The 19,142-nt window shown below is 37.9% G+C and overlaps 1 protein-coding gene across 1 annotated transcript; it reads left to right on the top strand.

The window, feature by feature from the left end:
• Nucleotides 1-1,547: 1,547 nt before the first annotated feature.
• Nucleotides 1,548-17,824, top strand: LOC127438362 (programmed cell death protein 4-like). The gene is made up of 12 exons (XM_051693899.1): nt 1,548-1,640; nt 2,092-2,178; nt 5,388-5,690; nt 10,874-10,968; nt 11,305-11,418; nt 11,571-11,792; nt 14,356-14,453; nt 15,787-15,904; nt 16,080-16,187; nt 16,284-16,394; nt 16,475-16,614; nt 17,136-17,824. Exons 2-12 carry the CDS (start codon nt 2,136-2,138, stop codon nt 17,194-17,196), a joined length of 1,413 nt encoding a protein of 470 aa, XP_051549859.1. The 5' UTR covers nt 1,548-1,640; nt 2,092-2,135; the 3' UTR covers nt 17,197-17,824.
• The last annotated feature ends 1,318 nt before the right edge of the window (nt 17,825-19,142 follow it).

The raw sequence follows: 19,142 nt of genomic DNA, 5'->3' as shown, positions 1-19,142 counted from the left end.
GCCAACGATTATTGTTCTATCTATCATTTGCTCTATTGTTCTACAATAAATAGAACAATAGAGCAAATGATAGATAGAACTATAGAGCCAACGATAGAGAAACAAAATGTTAGATAGAATGATAGATGGAACTATAGAGCAAACGATAGAGCAACAAAACGATAGATCGAAAGATAGAGTGAATGATAGAATGATAGAGTTAACAATAAATAGAACAATAGAGCAAACGATAGAGCAACAAAACGATAGATCGAAAGATAGAGTGAATGATAGAACGATAGAGTTAACAATAAATAGAACAATAGAGCAAATGATAGAGCAACAAAACGATAGATCGAAAGATAGAGTGAATGATAGAACGATAGAGTTAACAATAAATAGAACAATAGAGCAAACGATAGAGCAACAAAACAATAGATTGAAAGATAGAGTGAACGATAGATAGAACGATAGAGTTAACAATAAATAGAACAATAGAGCAAATGATAGAGCAACAAAATGTTAGATAGAATGATAGCACAAATGATAGAACTATAGAGCAAACGATAGAGCAACAAAACGATAGAATGATCACGTGAATGACAGACAGAACTATAGAGCAAACGATAGAGCAACAAAACGATAGATAGAATGATCACGTGAATGACAGACAGAACTATAGAGCAAACGATAGAGCAACAAAACGATAGAATGATCATGTGAATGACAGACAGAACTATAGAGCAAACGATAGAGCAACAAAAGGATAGATAGAATGATCACGTGAATGACAGACAGAACTATAGAGCAAACGATAGAGCAACAAAACGATAGAATGATCACGTGAATGACAGACAGAACTATAGAGCAAACGATAGAGCAACAAAATGTTAGATAGAATGATAGCACAAATGATAGAACTATAGAGCAAACGATAGAGCAACAAAACGATAGAATGATCACGTGAATGACAGACAGAACTATAGAGCAAACGATAGAGCAACAAAACGATAGATAGAATGATCATGTGAATGACAGACAGAACTATAGAGCAAACGATAGAGCAAAAAAATGCTAGAGCAAAAACGATAGATAGACAACAATTGCTTGAGAGCTAATGAGAACAATAGATAGAGCCAATAGATTGAGCTAATGATAGAAAGATAGACAAAGCAAATGACAGACAGACAGACAGACAGATAGATCTAACAAACAGTAATAGCAATAAATGCATAAGGATGGTAAGAGCATTGTTTTGAATTTGTATGTTAGTGATGTCTTTTCCCTTACAAAGACATTTCCTGAATAAAATTAAATCATTTTTCCCATCAACTATTTTTTTAATGGGTCAGTTAAATAATAGCACAGAGTGACTTCATGCTCATCTATGCGCAAACTATTACATAATGATTTCTGCCGTTCCAGTGACGAACACCGGGCGGCGGAACAAGCCGAGCTTTACCGAACACCCCGTCGAAAATGCGAGAAAGACCTGCCTCATCGCATCTTATTTATCATTGGCCACTTAATAATCCGCCTCCATTATTCTAGCCAATCAGAAAGCTCAGAGGAAAGTATTACGCTATCGAGTTGCTGGGCAGAGAACACAAAATCAACATCCACGGAGAGTACGTGCGAACTTGAACTACGCGATAGAGCAGGTTAGCAGGATATGTCCTTTATTGTCTATTTGTTGTTTTAAATGGACATCTTTCGCGATTTATAAGAGTTCAATTAAAGTTGAGTTGCCTGCGGCATCAATTTAAGTAAAAGAACAGCGTTTGTTCGTTTCTCGTCGCCAGGCTTTGTTTATGTTTATGTTGCGCTCGTGCGTTTGCGCGTGCACTAATCGCCATTCATTTAATGCATACGCTGCATCACATATATAACGTGTTAATTACAGTTGATGCAAAACATGTGACTTATTTGCCTAAACACTTTGTTTGGGACCGTTAATGATAACTATTCATTGCATTGGGCTTGTGTTATGAGCCAGATGGACGAAGCTGATTGGAGCAGCTGACTGCAGTCCATGTTTTCATTTATTCATTCATTTATTTATTTGTGCTTTGCGCAAAAAGAAGTGTCTTAATGTTATTTTTGACATCCTAGGTGCAAAGACGCAGTTCATACGCTGTAAAACTTCATTTTCAACAATGGCAACGGATTGTGAGGCATGGCTCAATGCAAACCCTGTTGGTAAGTTGAGAGTTATTGCAGTTTGTAGTGGTTTTATGTGCTACTAACTGTTTCTGGGTCAGTGCTGTAGAAATATTTGGTATTTGTCGTGATAAGTGTGTGCAAAGTTGTCAAGGTCAAGAGTAATATGTTTTTACTCTCACAAAGGCTGGTTTGCTATTGCAGGGCTCCAGACTAAAAAATGATTTGGGAGCCATTGGCTGTTTTTAGTCGCCAAATCACAGAATTGCTCTATTTCAGTAGAAAGCAGAAGAAAAAATGACAGCTGATAACCCATTAATCAGAGGTTTAATAAACAGTATATATAGTTGATAAGATACGTTTGCATTCACTTTTGTCTCATAAATGTTCACACCCCTTTCATAATTTATACAAATATAAGAGATGAAAAGTTTTCTTTAGTACTGCTTTTCAGAAAATACATTACAGATAATTGCATAAAGTATAATATGCATATAGTAATGTGTTGCCTTCTTGAGGTCAGTGAATGTTTGCACGTTTTGTTATGGTTGTGTATGAGTCCCTCAATGGTCCTAAGTATTAAAAGATGGATCTCATATATTTATATATATATACACACACACACACACACACACACACATAGCTGTGGAAAAAAATGAAGAGACCACTGCAAAATTATCAGTTTCTCTGGATTTATTGTTTGTAAAATAATCAATGATTTCTTTTGCTTTCTAGGTACAATTCTAGACAGGATAAAACATCTGCTGATTAGCAGTGCTGGCTAGTAACAGATTACATGTAAACTGGATTATGTAATCAGATTACAAAACTCAAATTCTTGTAATTACATTTTAAAATAATTCTAATCCGATTAGTTACATTTTATGGATTACATGATTACATATTAATCAAAGGCAGTACATTGTTCATAATCCTCTTATTTCTCATTTTTTAATTCTAAATCAGCCCACAGCAGATATAAATTCGGTAAATTTGAGTGTTTTTGAATGGAGGGGGGGGAATTGTATACACAGACCTAATACTAACCACCATCCACACCTTGATCATCATGATCCTCCACAAATTTCACAGTGGGTGCGAGACACTGTGGCTTGAAAGCCTCTCCAGGTCTCTGTCTAACCATTAGATGACCAGGTGGAGGATCGGTGATGATCTGGGGGTGCTTCAGCAAGGCTGGAATCAGGCAGATTCGTCTTTGTGAAGGATGCATGAATCAAGCCAAGTACAATGTTATCCTGGAAGAAAACTTGCTTCCTTCTGCTCTGACAATGTTCCCCAACTCTGAGGATTGGTTTATCCAGCAGGACAATGCTCCATGCCACACAGTCAGGTCAATCAAGGTGTGGATGGAGGACTATCATATCAAGACCGTGTCATGGCCAGCCCAATCTCCAGACCTGAACCCCACTGAAAACCTCTGGAATGTGATCAAGAGGAAGATGGATGGCCACAAGCCATCAAACAAAGCCGAGCTGCTTGAATTTTTGCAGCAGGAGTGGCATATTAGTCACCCAACAGCAATGTGAAAGACTGGTAGAGAGCATGCCAAGACGCATGAAAGCTGAGATTGAAAATCAGTGTTATTCCACCAAATATTGATTTCTGATCTCTTCCTCAGTTAAAACATTAGTATTGTGTTGTTTAAAAATGAATATGAACTTGTTTTCTTTGCATTATTCGAGGTCTGAAAACACTGCATCTTTTTTGTTATTTTGACCAGTTGTCATTTTCTGCAAATAAATGCTCTAAATGACAATATTTTCATTTGGAATTTGGGAGAAATGTTGTCCGTACTTTATAGAATAAAACAATAATGTTCATTTTACTCAAATACATACCTATAAATATTAAATCCAGAGAAACTGATAATTTTGCAGCAGTCTCTATAGAGCTGTGACTATGCACTATTTAGCATGATTACGCAAGAATAAGGTGTTGGAGTGATGGCTGCTGTCTAGATTTGATCAAATGACTTTTTTCCAATAGTGATGGTGCTGTTTTTTACATCAGTAATGTCCTGACTATACATTGTGATCAGCTGAATGCCACTTTGGTGAATTAAAGTACCAATTTCCTTCTGAAACAGCAAAATCTGTACATTATTCCAAACTTTTGGCTGCCAGTGTATATATGTGTGTGTGTGTGTGTGTGTGTGTGTGTGTATATGTGTAATATATATATATATATATATATATATATATATATATATATATATATTTAAATTGTTTTAAAATATTGCCATGATCTTTCTTTACTGTTAACAGATGGCCCTGACACAGAGACTACAAGAGTGCAAATTGAATGAAGTCACAGATGCAGTTTATTGTGCTTCTCCAATCCCACTCAATAACCATAAGAAAAAAAACTGGCACACAATACGTGACTTAATTATAAAGAAGCCCGAAATACACATGGGACTCTTATTTTGAAATGTCTGCACTCCCAGTTGTGAACACACTGACGGATGAGTCAGTGAATCTGATTCAAACTGCTAACCTGAGCTCCTGAGTTCAAACCCTCAGTTCTTTTTGGGTGATTCATGAAAAAGATCCGGTTCAAATGAGTCATTTGTTCATGACTCTCTCGCGCTGGGTTTGTTGTTGTGTGCGGTGCAGCGTGCTCGTCATCACAACAGAACGGGTGAAAAGTGGCGTGATACGCACTGGTGCACGCTCCACCATTTGATTTATTCAAGAACTCGCAAGATGATATTTTACGAAACCGCATATGAACGCACACAACCCGACTGTCGCCAGTGGCAACTAGATTTTAAATTATTCTCGCAATCAATTATTTTTGGACGCATTTGCGACCATTTTAGTCGCAGTCTGGAGCCCTGTATTGTACATTTTTTCATTTATGCATTTAGCTGTTTTTTTTTTTTTTTTTTGTAATCCCAAGTGAATTACATTGAATTGAAGGTTTTCATTTTATTAGTATGTTTTATTAGAATTGAATCCACAATCTTGGCATCACCATATGAGTTACATCATTTTAAACAAAAGTTCAGAAAGGCGCCCCAAAAAAAATTTTTTTTTGCCATTTGTTTTTTTTTAGTAAATTGCTAATGCAACACCTATTTTCATATTATATATGTTTAAAATGTCTTGTACTAGATATTTGAAATCCTCTGATGCACATTCTTTTTCAAAAGCTGATCATCTGCATCACGATTTGCAGCTTCCCACCAATAGTCTTAACATAGTTGTCATCCTTTCTTTCCACAGAGGCTGCCGATACAAATGACTCCTTCCCCTCCGGAGACGAGGAGAGCACCTTTACTAGAAACGTTGACAATGAGGTCAATGGAAACTGGATAGCGGCCTCCACAGGCACCATTCACGAGGCAAGACTCAAAGCCAAGGTGAAGAGACGTCTGAGGAAGAACTCCTCCCGGGATTCGGGCCGGGGCGACTCGCTCAGCGATAATGGGGAAGTGGTCCGGTCTGCGGTTCCACCCACCAGTCCTAAGGGCAGGCTGCTTAACAGGAGGTCAAGGATGAGGAAGGGACGAGGACTGCCAAAGAAAGGTATTCTGTTTTCTCTCAGGAATGCAGATATTTTGGTTAAACTGAAGTTCTGGAATGCACATAAATACCAATAAGTTGAACTTGGACATCTGGAATTTGTAGCTGATTATTTGTTTTGTGCTGGTGGAAAGTTCTGGAAGTCCAGTGCATGTGGGGGTAGGTTTCATTTACATGGCTGTAGAGTAAACGCAAGGGTAGCTAAATATTTGCAGAAGCCATATATAGTTTATGCTTTTGTGTTCTGTGTGTAACGAGATATACAGTAAGGTCCAGTATTTATATTTTACATTATATTTTACATAAAAGTTCCATTACAAATTATATTGTCAGCATAACAATTTGAGTGAAAAGCTGAATTGAATTTTGGGATAGGAATTTGCTTTAATGTCAGCATAGACTCAAATTTGTGCCAAACCTAATGATCCATGTTATCCAGCATGACTTAAAGGAATAGTTCACCCAAAAAGAAAATTTGCTGATAATTTACTCACCCTCAGGCCATCCAAGATGTATCTGATTTTCTTTCTTCATCAAAACAGTATTTTAGACTTTTAGGATTTCATTTCAGGCCTCCTCCTCTAAACAATGCAAGTGAATGTCCTCCATTTTTTGATGGTCCAAAATGCATATTTAGGGTGCATCAAAATAATCCACACGACTCCAGTTGACAAATAAAGTTCTTCTGAACGCAAACGATTTACTGTTTTGAGAAACAAAACAATACTTATATACATTTTAACTACAAATGTTCTTCTGTACATCTCTGTGACGCGCTCATGAGAGGGATGACTAAGCTCGTTGGTAAGGACACGTGGAGGAGGAGTCAGGAAGTGCGTCATTGTTTACAAGAGAAACTTGTGCCGTTCACAAACCAAAACAATTTCAAAACAATATAATATAAAATGAAAAATCATTTCCAAACAATAATACAAAAAAACGATGTAAACAATGACGCGCTTCCTGACTCCTCCTCCACGTGATGTGTGACCTTACCAACATGCTTACATCATCCCTCTCATGAGCGCGTCACAGAGATGTATAGAAGCGAACATTTGTAGTTAAAAGTATATAAGTATTGTTTTGAGTAAAAATTATTTTGAGTAAAATATATCTGAAATATATTCCCATTCATATTTTACTTTTTTTTTTTTTTTTTTTTTGTGCACCTGGGTGACTAGGATGAAATTGTTCAGTCATGACTTCCTGTTTGACAGGGATATAAATATGAGGTAACACACAGGCCAAATTCCCTTAATCATCAATCACAGTGTTAGACTAAAGAATGTAGTTCTGATGTGTGGCAAAAGGTTGTCGAGCTTCACAAAATGGGAAGTGGCTATAAGAAAATAGCCAAAGCATTGAAAATGCCCATTTCCACCATAAGGGCAATAATTAACACGTTCCAATCAACTGGAGATCTTAAGAATTGGCCTGGAAAAGGACGCATGTCTATATTGTCTCCACACACAGTGAGAAGGATGTTCAAGTGGCCAAAGAATCTCCAAGGATCACAGCTGGAGAATGGCAGAAATGAGTTGGTCTCAAAAATATCAGACATCACCACAAGTTGTTTGGGAGGGTTTCAAGAAAAAAGCCTCTGCCCTCATCCAACAACAAACTCAAGCGTCTTCAGTTTGCCAGACACTACTGGAACTTCAAATGCGACCGGGTTCTATGGTCAGATGAAACAAAACAAAAAAGAGCTTTTTGGCAGCAAACACCAGAGATGGGTTTGGTGCACACAGAGATGAAATACCCAATGCCCACAGTTAAATATGGTGCTGGATCTTTAATGTTGTGGGGCTGTTTTTCTGCCAGAGGTCCTGGACATCTTGTTCGGATACATGGCATCATGGACTCTATCATATACCAACAGATAAAAAAATCTAAACCTGACTCCCTCTGCCAGAAAGCTTACAATGGACCTTGGCTGGATCTTCCAGCAGGACAGCGATCCAAAACAAACATCAAAATCAACACAAAAATGGTTCACTGACCACAAAATCAAGGTTCTGCCATGGCCATCCCAGTCCCCTGACCTGAACCCCATAGAAAATGTGTGGGGTGAACTGAAGAGGAGAGTCCACCAACATGGACCTCTGAATTTGAAGGATCTGGAGAGATGCTGTATAGAGGAATGGTCTCAGATCCCTTGCCAGGCGTTCTCAAATCTCATTAGGCATTATAAGAGAAGACTCAGAGCTGTTAACTTGGCAAAGGGAGGTTGCAGAACGTATTGAATAAAAGGGTGCCAATAAGAGAAAAATATTTGTTTAATAATGAGATATTTCCCATTTCAATTATTTTACTTCAATTAAAGGTTAGATTTTTGTGAATTCTTTGAATGAAAGATCAAAAGGATAAACAATGCAGATTTTTTTTTTCTTTGCTCATATTTACCAAGGGTGCCAATATTTTACCACTGTATATCTGGCAGTTGCAACTTGTTTCTCATAATTGTGAGTTTAGATCTCACAAACTTTTTTTGTAATTGTTAGTAATTCACACAATTCTTATCGTAATTGTTGCAAGTTTATATATTGCAGTTGTGACTATTTCTTGCAATTACAAGAGTTTATATCTTGTAATTATGAGAAATAAAGTCACAATTGTAAGATATAAAGTCAGTTACCTTTTTTCGTTTCTGTGGCGGGTTCAAGGCACCATAGATTCTTAAATATCTCTTATTCATTTATGGCATTAATCCTTTGTTTAAAAATTTTCTGTTTAAACTTGGTTTATGTCCATGTTTTTCAGTAGGGGGAAAAAAATCCCAGAATTTTAAATGTGGTTTGAGACATTTATGAATGTGTGTTTGTGTGTGTTGGATTGGCTTGAGTCCAAGTCCCTGGTATGTGGCAAAGCTCCGTTTTAGCCCTGCATCCTCAATAGTTTTAAACCAATTAAATGGCAAACAAACAGCAGAGCGGTCCTTTCTGCTTAAGCACGCATGTCCGCGTGCCCTCTTTACAAACTGACACACTTCACAAACCAAACTCATCCCAAATAAACGCATTTATTCATAACGGACATTCACACCCATTCATTCACTATACACACTCACGCAAATTTACTTTGCCAATTGATGGTCTGTTGTATAGGGTTGAATGCCCCTGAGTGCAACAGACCAGAATTGATTGAAAAGGCTAGCCTGCAGAAATGGCCCACATATAGTCAGACAAAGACAGACAGAGCTACATTAAGGATGCGAGGATACGGCCTGCAGAAAACTCATTTGCTGTTGTGTAACAGTCTTCACTCTCTTTGTGTCTGACTGTGATCATTTAATCATCTGAGATATAAGATTATATGATGGGTAGGAAATTTCATGTGTTTTAGCAGAGACTGAGTCGTGGTTGCCTCTCCTGACCTCTCTACCTCCTCCCCCATTCCGACTCCACCCTTTGTATGATCACCCACAATATGACTTAATGGGATATTTTCTCTTTGAGTCTCTCTGGCTTGGCACAGTCGGCTCTGTCCACCCCATTCCTGTTACATAACTTCTGGTTAAGTCAGCCTGCAGGGCAGGAGTTCCTGTTGACATATTTTGTCCAGAAACCTGATATCACAGCAAAATTATTCCTGGTTTGGAAGTGCAGTGCTTTTTTCTAAAGCCTTTCGTGTTGAACACAGTAATGCAATCCTATGCACATATGCACAGCATCCATAAAAAGGCCTGAAAGTGGATTACGACATATTGACTATCTTCTTTGGAGGCTTTGCACTCAGGCTGAGCTGATGTCTGTAATGTTGTTTTCCCAGTCACTCTCAAAGGCCCATAAATCTGAGATCTCATCTGAAATCATGTGAAATAAATTGTACAAAAAATATTTTAAGAGCCTAAGAGCCTGACACAGCTGGAAAGGAAGATAACAACGTAGCTCGCACTCCAAAAGAAAATGTCGGAGAAAAATAACTTCGGAAAATTCATTGAACACAAAGTGAGACGGGCCTTTTTTTTTTCTTTTTTTCTTTTACTAAGTTAAAGACTGTTTGGATTTCTTCATGTCTTTAATGTTCATAAGCACATGCCTAGTACAACTCGAGCCAAAAGCTGAATAGTTAAGAGCTGTTAATTGCATTAATTGATAATAAATGGATACTGTAAGAAATCTGTTTTTTTATTTGGTGACCGTGTAAACAGCCATAGACATCTCAACATATGAGTTCATAGTTAAAAGTCCTGTGTTATGCACCAAATCTGAATTTTTTCCTGGTTCTTAATTGGATTTGACTAATTCTGGACTCTTGTAGCCTCCATGTCTGTGCCTGTCACAGTAAGTTAAGACAAAAAAATTTTAACATACAATTAATCCATTTTAAAAACTTTCGGCTGATTAATCTGTTATCGGCCTTATCGGCAAAATCCAATAGAGGTAGACCGAAATATCGGTTTTACAGATTAATCGGTGCCAATAGTTGCTTTTTGGAACTATCGGTTATTTACTTAATTCATGCCGATATATATATATATATATATATTTTGTTTTTATTTTTTTATTATTCCTCTGTGTTCCTCTGATAATTGTGTTTCAGGCTTATTGTTAAACGTCACACGTTATGCATCCAATATTTTTTTTCTGATTATCATTGGGATTATCATTTTGGTTAAAAAATAAACTACATCTGGGATTTTATTCATTTTGGACTCTGGCCTCTCTGTCTGTGCTGACTTAAATGTTGTAACATGAATCGGTTTTAAAATCTATCAGCCGATTAATCGGTTATCAGCCTTTTCCACCACCTTAGTTATCGGTATTGACAAAATCCACTATCGGTCAACCTCTAGTCTGTTATTAGTCACTTATCCAAATAATCACTAGTTGCAGCCTTGGAGAATATGATGGGTTAGAATCGGTTTCTTTTCAGAATCAATGTGACACTTGTGGTTAGAGCTCACTCTACACATATCAAGATGATGTCACCAGCTGTGACGTAAAGGGCACCAGCTTTGTTTTGTGGAATTATTTCAGAGGGGTTGTCCCTATGTGGTTTACATAACAATGGCAGGAACAGTATGTACTTTCACTTCAGTAGGAGGCACTGATAGAGTTGCACATTTTTTGTTCATGATGTCATTTTAAAGTTCCCCTAATGCATTTTATTCATTTTGAAAAGGAATTTGAATGTATTTATGTATTGTCATTTCTCAAATCCTTATTTTTGTTTCTTTACCATAGGTGGAGCGGGCGGTAAAGGTGTGTGGGGTACGCCTGGTGAGGTTTATGACGAAGACGAGGTCGATTTCAAAGATCCCAATTACGATGCGGAACAGGTACGGTTACACTGCATTCTGACTCGCATCGCATGCTTGTACGAAGGCCCAGGTGGAATCTGCAGACTTCTACTGCATTTTCTGCGCTGATATTTTGGCAGAATCTGTGGAATAGATTTAAACAATAACAAAAATGTGTTAAATCGCAGTAACTACATTTTGCATTCCATACGCATTTGAATGCACAAGACCGAAAAGGCAAACTTATGCTGAGAAATTTTTTCTTTCTGCTGTGTTTGAAAGTTTGGCCAAATTTGACATGTGAATTTGAATAACCAGAAGAAGCATGACCAATAGAAGATGGAAATTCTTTAACAACCTATTGTGTTCCTTCAGGAAAATTGCGTGTATGAGACTGTCGTCCTACCGCTGGACGAAGAGACCTTCGAGAAGACGGTCACTCCTATCGTTCAAGAGTACTTTGAGCATGGTGATGCCAATGAAGTGGCGGTGAGTTGTATCTGCTGAACACGGATGGAAAGGATTTCATTTGTTGAATTATGATTTCATTTTATGACTGTTTGTGTTGCATATCGTGAGGGTTCAGGATTTGACATTAGATATCTAATCAGATATAAAGGATGTTTGCTCTGTTTCCACAGGAATTGCTTGCCGAGATAAACCTGGGCGGTATGCGCGGTGATGTGCCTATGCTAGCTGTGTCGCTAGCACTTGAGGCGAAAGCCAGCCACAGAGAGCTGACATCACAACTGCTCAGTGAACTCTGTGGTCGTGTACTCGCGACCACTGACGTGGAGGCCTCCTTCCACAAACTGCTCAAAGAGCTACCTGACCTGGTGCTGGACACACCAGGTGCTCCACAGGTAACACTCTGGATATAATATGCATATGTTTAAGCGGTCTATTGTAAGGTGTGCGTAGATGCACTTTGCCCTTTTAAGGACCTTGATAACTCTTGGTTAGTGGTGTTTGCGAAAGCAAGCATCACTATTACTATTGCTCATACTTGGGATTAGGAATTTGAAGAAACCCCTAATCTTAATTATTAAACTTGGTGTGTAACTGGTTTGTGCTATGGATATGAATGATGCTTTAAATTTATGGCTTGTTGAGGTTGGAGTTGCATCATTACTTTTTTTTTCAAGGGATCAGAATTACGATTTATGCATGGCTGACAAATGATGGAATTTGTTTTTCTTGAAAGTCATAAATTCCCAGCATGGTGCCATTTCCAGCACATCTCCGATTCTGTATTGTGTTTAATAGAATTTCATGATGGAAATGATGCTGATGGAAATGACATTTTTAATGTTTTTCAAAGTAAAATAGTCTCCTCTGTCTTGCTATGATTAATTTCATTGCTTATGTATCCGAAATACTCTAAATTAAATAATATTTTCACACTTCTTGTTTAATTTGCCAAAATTACATCTTAATTGGACATGACGGCCAATAAAAAATATTCTGCTCACAAGTGATATTTACTGTAACTTTTCATCAAACATCACTTGTCTCATATTTCATCTCAAGCATGCTCATCATTGACACTTTTGTTGGCTTTGTTAGCAAGTATACTAACGTTTGAAAAATTTTATTAGGGGCAAAATTGTTTGGTGTTGTGGAAATGACGGCACAAGAATGGGACAGTTATATTTTTTCTAAATTAATAGAGATGATTTTCACACAATCAATATAGAAATGGTTGTTTTTGTTTATATCATTGTAGTTTTAAACATGTAGTTATTTGTATTTTTATAATGGATTTTCCTTGTTTAATATCAAGTATGTTTATCCAAAAATAAATGATTATGGCATGATTACAGCTAGTTTCCAATTAGGTTTAAATGAGTTGAAATCTGAATTTGTTTTGATAAATCAACCCCTGGGCCATGAAATTCTCAGAAGTTGAAGAAACGCATATATAAGAATCGGAATATCTTAAGACTGTTATCTTTTTGCAATCACCTAGATTTACCTTAGCAACCACAAAGCCCTAGCAACCACCCATAACACCTTCACATAGTGGCCAGTTTTGCATTGGCAAGCTCCACTTGCATTTTCTCCAGAAAAATGGTCCCAATAAAGTTCCCGACGTGGTCTTCTGGTGTTGTAGCCCATCCTCCTCAAGGTTCAACGTGTTGTGCATCCTAGGTTCTGAGCTCAAACCAGTCTGGGCACGTTTCCCAAAAGCATAATAAGCCTAAGTAGATCGTAGAAACCATTTGTACCAATGGTCTCTGCGATCAACTTAAGCTTGGGATGCTTTTGGGAAAGCTGCCCTGGCCATTCTCCTTTGACCTCAATCATAACGAGGCGTTTCCGTCCGCAGAACTGCCGCTCACTGGATGTTTTTTGTTTTTGGCAGCATTCGGAGTAAATTCTAGAAACTGTTGTGTGTGAAAATCCCAGAAATACTCAAACCAGCCCGTCTGGCACCAACAATCATGCCACGCTCCAAATCACTGAGATCACATTTTTCCCCATTCTGATGGTTGATTTGAACATTAACTGAAGCTCCTGACCCGTATCTGCATGATTTTATGCACTGCTGCCACACGATTGGCTGATTAGATAATCACATGAATAAGGAGGTGTACAGGTGTTCCTAATAAAGTGCTCAGTGAATGTAGAAACAACACAAACGCATTGTAAACTAGAAGTTTAGAGGCATTGGTTTAATTGTTGCTCTGTAACATTTTGCACAGTTTTTAAGCTCTGGTGTGTCTTCCTCTGTGTCAAATGTTTATTTAGCTGAAAGTGAGTTGGCTCATCTGCGGTTAACAATGAAAACTGTGTGGTTTCTGTGTAGAGCATGTCAGGTGGTGCAGATCAGCCAGTCAGAAGAGACTTCGATAGAAACACCAGAGCTCGTGCTTTTGTCTTGCTGTGTACAGAATGCTGTGTCAGCGCTGTACCTCCAAACACCCTCTCTGCTGTACAAACACATTTACCCAACCATCTCCTCTCATCCCTCACTCCATACACGAGTGCAAATATTGTTCAGGTGGTAGAATGTAAAAACACCAGAGATGCTGGCTTTGGCTAATTCAGCTGTGCCCTTAAAGAAAATGTTCACCAAAAAATGAAAATTCATTTTACCAACATATGAGGTGTATTACTGCATTATCTGAAACGTTCTCTTTACGGTAGAACACACAAAATACCAATGGTATTTCAAAAATGTGCCATTGCTCATTTCCAAAGTCTCGATAAGGAACTTCGAGGTTGTTTTATATTTTCAAGTGAACTTCTGCTGCTTTAACTGATTTCAGTTCCTTTTTTGGATTCCAGTTCAAAACAATGAGCTCATGGGGCCTGAGGCACATAGAATGTTTTTGTGTAAACAAAAAAAGATCGAGTTGCTTTGAGTGGAAAGCTCCTAGATTGGAAAAGAATAAAATCCAGTACCTGTTTTTTGTTTTACAGATGCTTGGCCAGTTTATTGCTCGAGCAGTTGCGGACAACATCCTGCCCAAAAGTTTCATAGATGGCTACAAAGGACGAGTGGATTGTGAATACGCCAGGTATTTAGGATGTTTTAATTTTAGTGGGTCTTAAAGGTTAAGTGTGTCATTTTGTTCACGTTAAAATACTTTCTCCTGTAAGTCATTATAGCCTAGACCTAGAAGTAATTTGTAGGTTTATTCCACCGGAAATGAAAGCTGATTTAATTTCTGCGCCCGTAGCGCCACCAAACAAAATTGCAAAAATAAACAAAACTCAGCTTTCTGAATACGCCCCTCTTCTTCCATTGATCAGAAAAACAGATATTCCTGCCCCCAACTCACGCTATTGATCGAGTCAATGTTATTGTCTCTCTTGAGTCGGGTCACTCAAAACAGAGCAATTTTTGATAGCACCACAGTGTTTACAGCTTTCAAGAAAATGAACTTATGAATGACTTACTTACGGTTGTCTCTGAATATTAAGCTGGGATAGGAGTAAGTATTTTGATACAGGAAAAAGTTACATACTTAAGCTTTAAAATGTTTTTTGAGCATCTCAACCAGCCCGACATAGCAAAATTGGCTCAACCAATGGAGTGAGATGGGGTGGGACTATCTGTTTGGTGACCAATGGCAGATGAGGGAATTTCAAGAAACCTATTTTAAAAACAGTAGTTATTTTTGCAGTAGAGCGCAATGGTTGGGTTCCGTAAGTAAAATTCCCATTTATTTTTCCATAGGGGAATTGATATTCAACGATGAACTTATAAACCTTTAAAGACAGACCTACGGTGAGCTCTGAGTTTGTGAATCGATGGCATATGCGTCTACTGAAGCCATCACTCTTATGTCAACTTCATTTAAAAATAATATTGTTTAATAGTTGAATTCCTCAAGAAGAACTAAACTACCCATGAATCCTGAGGAGAAAATGTACCAATCAGAGAACTGCGACAAACCAAGCACACCGAAAGAGCTCTGCAGAAACCGGCCACTCCCATGATGCACTGTGAATGATGCAGTCGAGTCAAACTCTTAAACTACATAAAGGTTTTGTAATACATTTTAAAAACATGATTTCTATACTTATAATCAATAGTTTCCTATTTTTCCATCGTTTTTAATTCGATAACGGCATTTGCAATGCTTCATGGGATTGTAGTTCATTCCCTCATTACAGACGTTAAGTACACAGTCTTGTAACTTTCTGATTTTTAAATACTTTTTTGCATCAAAGCAAAGTTTGTAATGTTGTGATTCACCTCTGAGCTGGTTGGTTTGGTTCATGGCTTACAACTCTTAGGAAATCCCTATGGAAAAATGAATGGGCACACTGTTGCAATCTATTCTGTATGAGGCAGAAAGTACGCACTTTACCTTTTGATTGATCGATGTTTGTTTGATTTGTCAGAGCTGCTCTGGATCGGGCAGCTGTGCTGCTGAGAATGAGCCGATGGACCGGCCTTCGCATCGACAACCTCTGGGGCTCGGGCGGTGGCCAGAGGCCTGTCAGTCAACTCATCAAAGAGGCAAGGATGCACCCATTTACTGGCTAAATTACATAACGTCGTCCTTTTGTTTTCGAAAGGGCGAGCTGGAAGACTTGACAGTACATTTAAGCATCAGCACATTCATTCAGCCTCAATAACTCAAGTGTTTGTGAAATGTCACTGATGGATTGCGCAATCGTTGTTGTTGTTTCAGGTTAATCTCTTGCTAAAGGAGTACCTGTTGTCAGGTGACACATTGGAGGCCGAACGGTGCCTGAGAGAACTGGAAGTCCCACATTTCCATCATGAGTTTGTTTATGAGGTAAGAATACCAACAAAAAAGCTGTTTAGGATACTGTAAAGCCTCAAATGATGATTCTGTTTTCGTCATGTTGCTCTTTTTCCGTAACTTTTACAGGCAATTATCATGGTGCTGGAATCTAAAGGCGAAAGAACGCTTCAAATGATTCTGCAGTTGCTGAAGTCTCTCTGCGCCTCAACGATCATCACCGTGGATCAGTTGAGACGGGTATGGTGCCATCTGCTGGTCATCTGAATTATTATGGCTTTAAATGTGCTTGCTCTAATTTGAACATCCTCCTCCTACAGGGATTCGAGAGGGTCTACCTCGATATGGCAGATATCAGTATTGATGTACCGTGTGCTTCTGCGCTCCTGGAGAAGTTTGTGGAACAGAGCTTTAACGCCAGAGTCATCAACAAAAAACTCAGAGACCTCTGTCCTTGTCGGTGAGTTGAAGGAAATTAGTCACTTTAACTGTTGCTCATACTTGCAACAAACCCCTAATCCTTAGTAGTAAACTTTGTGTAACTTGCAATGGAAGTGAATGGGGCCATTCTATAAACATTAAAATACACATGCCACGAGATGTAAACACTATACATGTTACACGATTTTAATGTGATAAAATCAGAGATTTAACGGCATTACATCAATTACCAGATTACAGGGTTTACTGTCATTGTTGTCATGACAACAGATTTGTAGTTGTGGATATAACTTTACATGGATAAATAATTTTATCACACTAAAATCATGTTAACACATGTAATGCTTACGTCTTGTGGCTATACTTAAAAAAAATATATATATATATATTAACGTGTTCGGATTGGCCCCATTCACTACCATTGTAAGTGTCTTACTGTAACTGCAATTTATGTTTAGTGGTAATCAACATTATGCCACAAATGCTGTCGATTTGACCGTAACTTTGAAATTGAACCCATTTCTTTTCCTCTGAATCCAGGGGCCGAAAGAGGTTCATCAGCGAAGGAGATGGCGGGCGCCTTAAACTGGAAAGCTACTGAGTTTAGGACTCCCACAAGCCATTTTCATGGCAGCTGCTCCAGTTTTAACTTTAACTGGCGCTTTATATTTCTTTAAGTTGCTTGTATTTGTCTTGAATGTTTGAAGTACTTAACTTTCCTCCTGTCAGAACACAATTGGACCAAAGTGCCAGGCACTTAAATCTGAAGATGTAATCATCCAATCCTTCTGATATGACTTGTATAAGCTAATCCTGAAAGTGCCACACTTATAATGACTTAAGTCATGCCATGTTTTGTATTCTTGAGTTCACTGCCACTCCTGTTCTCCAGTTAGCAGTGTTTGTAGAGACTTGTGTACAGAGCTTTATAAATGGAAGAGAGAGGACATGTTCCAAGTTCAAAGCTCTTTCTCCCTCCTGGGCTGCTTTTTTTTTTTATATATACTTTGAGTTTATTTTCCCTTTTATTTTTCTCCTTGACCTTTCAAGGATGTCATTTCGGTGGGTCACTGACGAAAGGGCGAAACTGAGCAATGTAAAGCAGCAGGGATAATTTCACAGAACAGTGTCAAGAACATTTATTTTTATATTTCAGTAGAGTGATGGGTGTGAAATGTACCTAACTTGCTCTGTTTAAAATGGTTGACAAATAAATAAAAATTATCATGTTCCTGTTTGTCATCACTGATTATGAGGAATTTTGTGACAGTAACCAGGGGAATCTCAGGAAAAAATGTCCAGGTCAGTTTGCTGGTATTTGATTCTTAATTGTGATTGTCAGAACATTTAGTTGTTATTTTAGTTTTACTATTTTAAGGCTGCAGTTAATGCATTAACCATATTTAAATGATACCAGTAAATGACATTAAATCTCTCAGGGCTATATAGTGGCATTTTTACGTTAAGGAAGGTGGTTTTTTAAACAAAAAAATTTAATTTGTGGGCATTTTAGTTTGTTCCAGAGTCATTATTTTACTTTCAGTTATTATCTTTTATTTTTTATTAGACATCATATTTGACATCAGTTTGACATTTTATTTTGCATTAAGAAAATTAAGCGTAGTATTGTGATGCCTTGTGCATTGTGACATTATTTTCATTAAGTCCCTCCATGTTCTCATTACCATAATGTGAAGGAAAAAAAAGAGATGCAATCCCTTCATAATACACAAATGGGTAGTTTTAAAGAGAAATATATTTAAATATGACAGATACAGAATGAAATGCGCTTACAAATTAGAAAGAATATAAAGCTCATGCAAAATTTCATGCACTCATTAGCTGCCATTTTTGACAAATGCCTTACAGTGATGTCAGAGCAGTTAATTACTGTATATTTACAACCAAAAGCATAAATAAGCTAATGCAAGTATATAGTGTATATCTATCAAATGAACAAACAAAATGACAGATTCAATCCGACAGTTTATTGTTGCTATAAGTTTCAGTAGAGCATACATTAATTGTGACTTGACTATGATATGTGCTGATATTAGGTTGTAACAGAAGCGTGCACTTCATCCCTTGGTAGTGTACCCTACTCAGCCTTTTCTGGTTGCTGTTCCCTAAGAGCCATTTCTTGTTGTTTAATGAGCTCCTGTGCTTCCTGTTGCATCTTCTCCAGTTTCTCCAGCATCACAGACTTCAGAGGGAGAAGTTTGGGTTTGCACAGGACCATGTTGGACACGTCCTCCATGGAAAGCTGACCTGCACAGATGGGATGATGACTGATTAATATAACTAAACAACAATATAAAACCACATGTGGTGGGTGCTTGCAGTAAAACATGGAGAAGTGATCGGTTGTGATCTCTGGTGCTGAGACCAATAGCTGGCCAAAGTTGTTTTTCAGCTATTTTTGTTTTTGTTTGTATTGTTTACTGTAACTCTTGTCGCTGTTATGTGGCATGTCTTTCACCCAGTCTGTATAAGGGTGAGATTGTCAAAGCCTTCATGTGCTGATGCAAGTCTAGGCAAAACACCTTG

Source organism: Myxocyprinus asiaticus, chromosome 49 (genome assembly GCF_019703515.2).
Source record: "Myxocyprinus asiaticus isolate MX2 ecotype Aquarium Trade chromosome 49, UBuf_Myxa_2, whole genome shotgun sequence".
Lineage (NCBI taxonomy): Eukaryota > Metazoa > Chordata > Actinopteri > Cypriniformes > Catostomidae > Myxocyprinus > Myxocyprinus asiaticus.
This window is presented reverse-complemented; position numbering and strand designations above follow the sequence as displayed.

What these genes read in the sequence shown, in the direction of transcription:
- LOC127438362 (XM_051693899.1), top strand. Translation starts at nt 2,136, where the DNA reads ATGGCAACGGATTGTGAGGCATGGCTCAATGCAAACCCTGTTG. An exon ending in CCAATTACGATGCGGAACAG is followed by an intron (nt 10,969 to 11,304) that starts GTACGGTTACAC and finishes GTGTTCCTTCAG; the next exon opens with GAAAATTGCGTGTATGAGAC. An exon ending in GTGGATTGTGAATACGCCAG is followed by an intron (nt 14,454 to 15,786) that starts GTATTTAGGATG and finishes TTGATTTGTCAG; the next exon opens with AGCTGCTCTGGATCGGGCAG.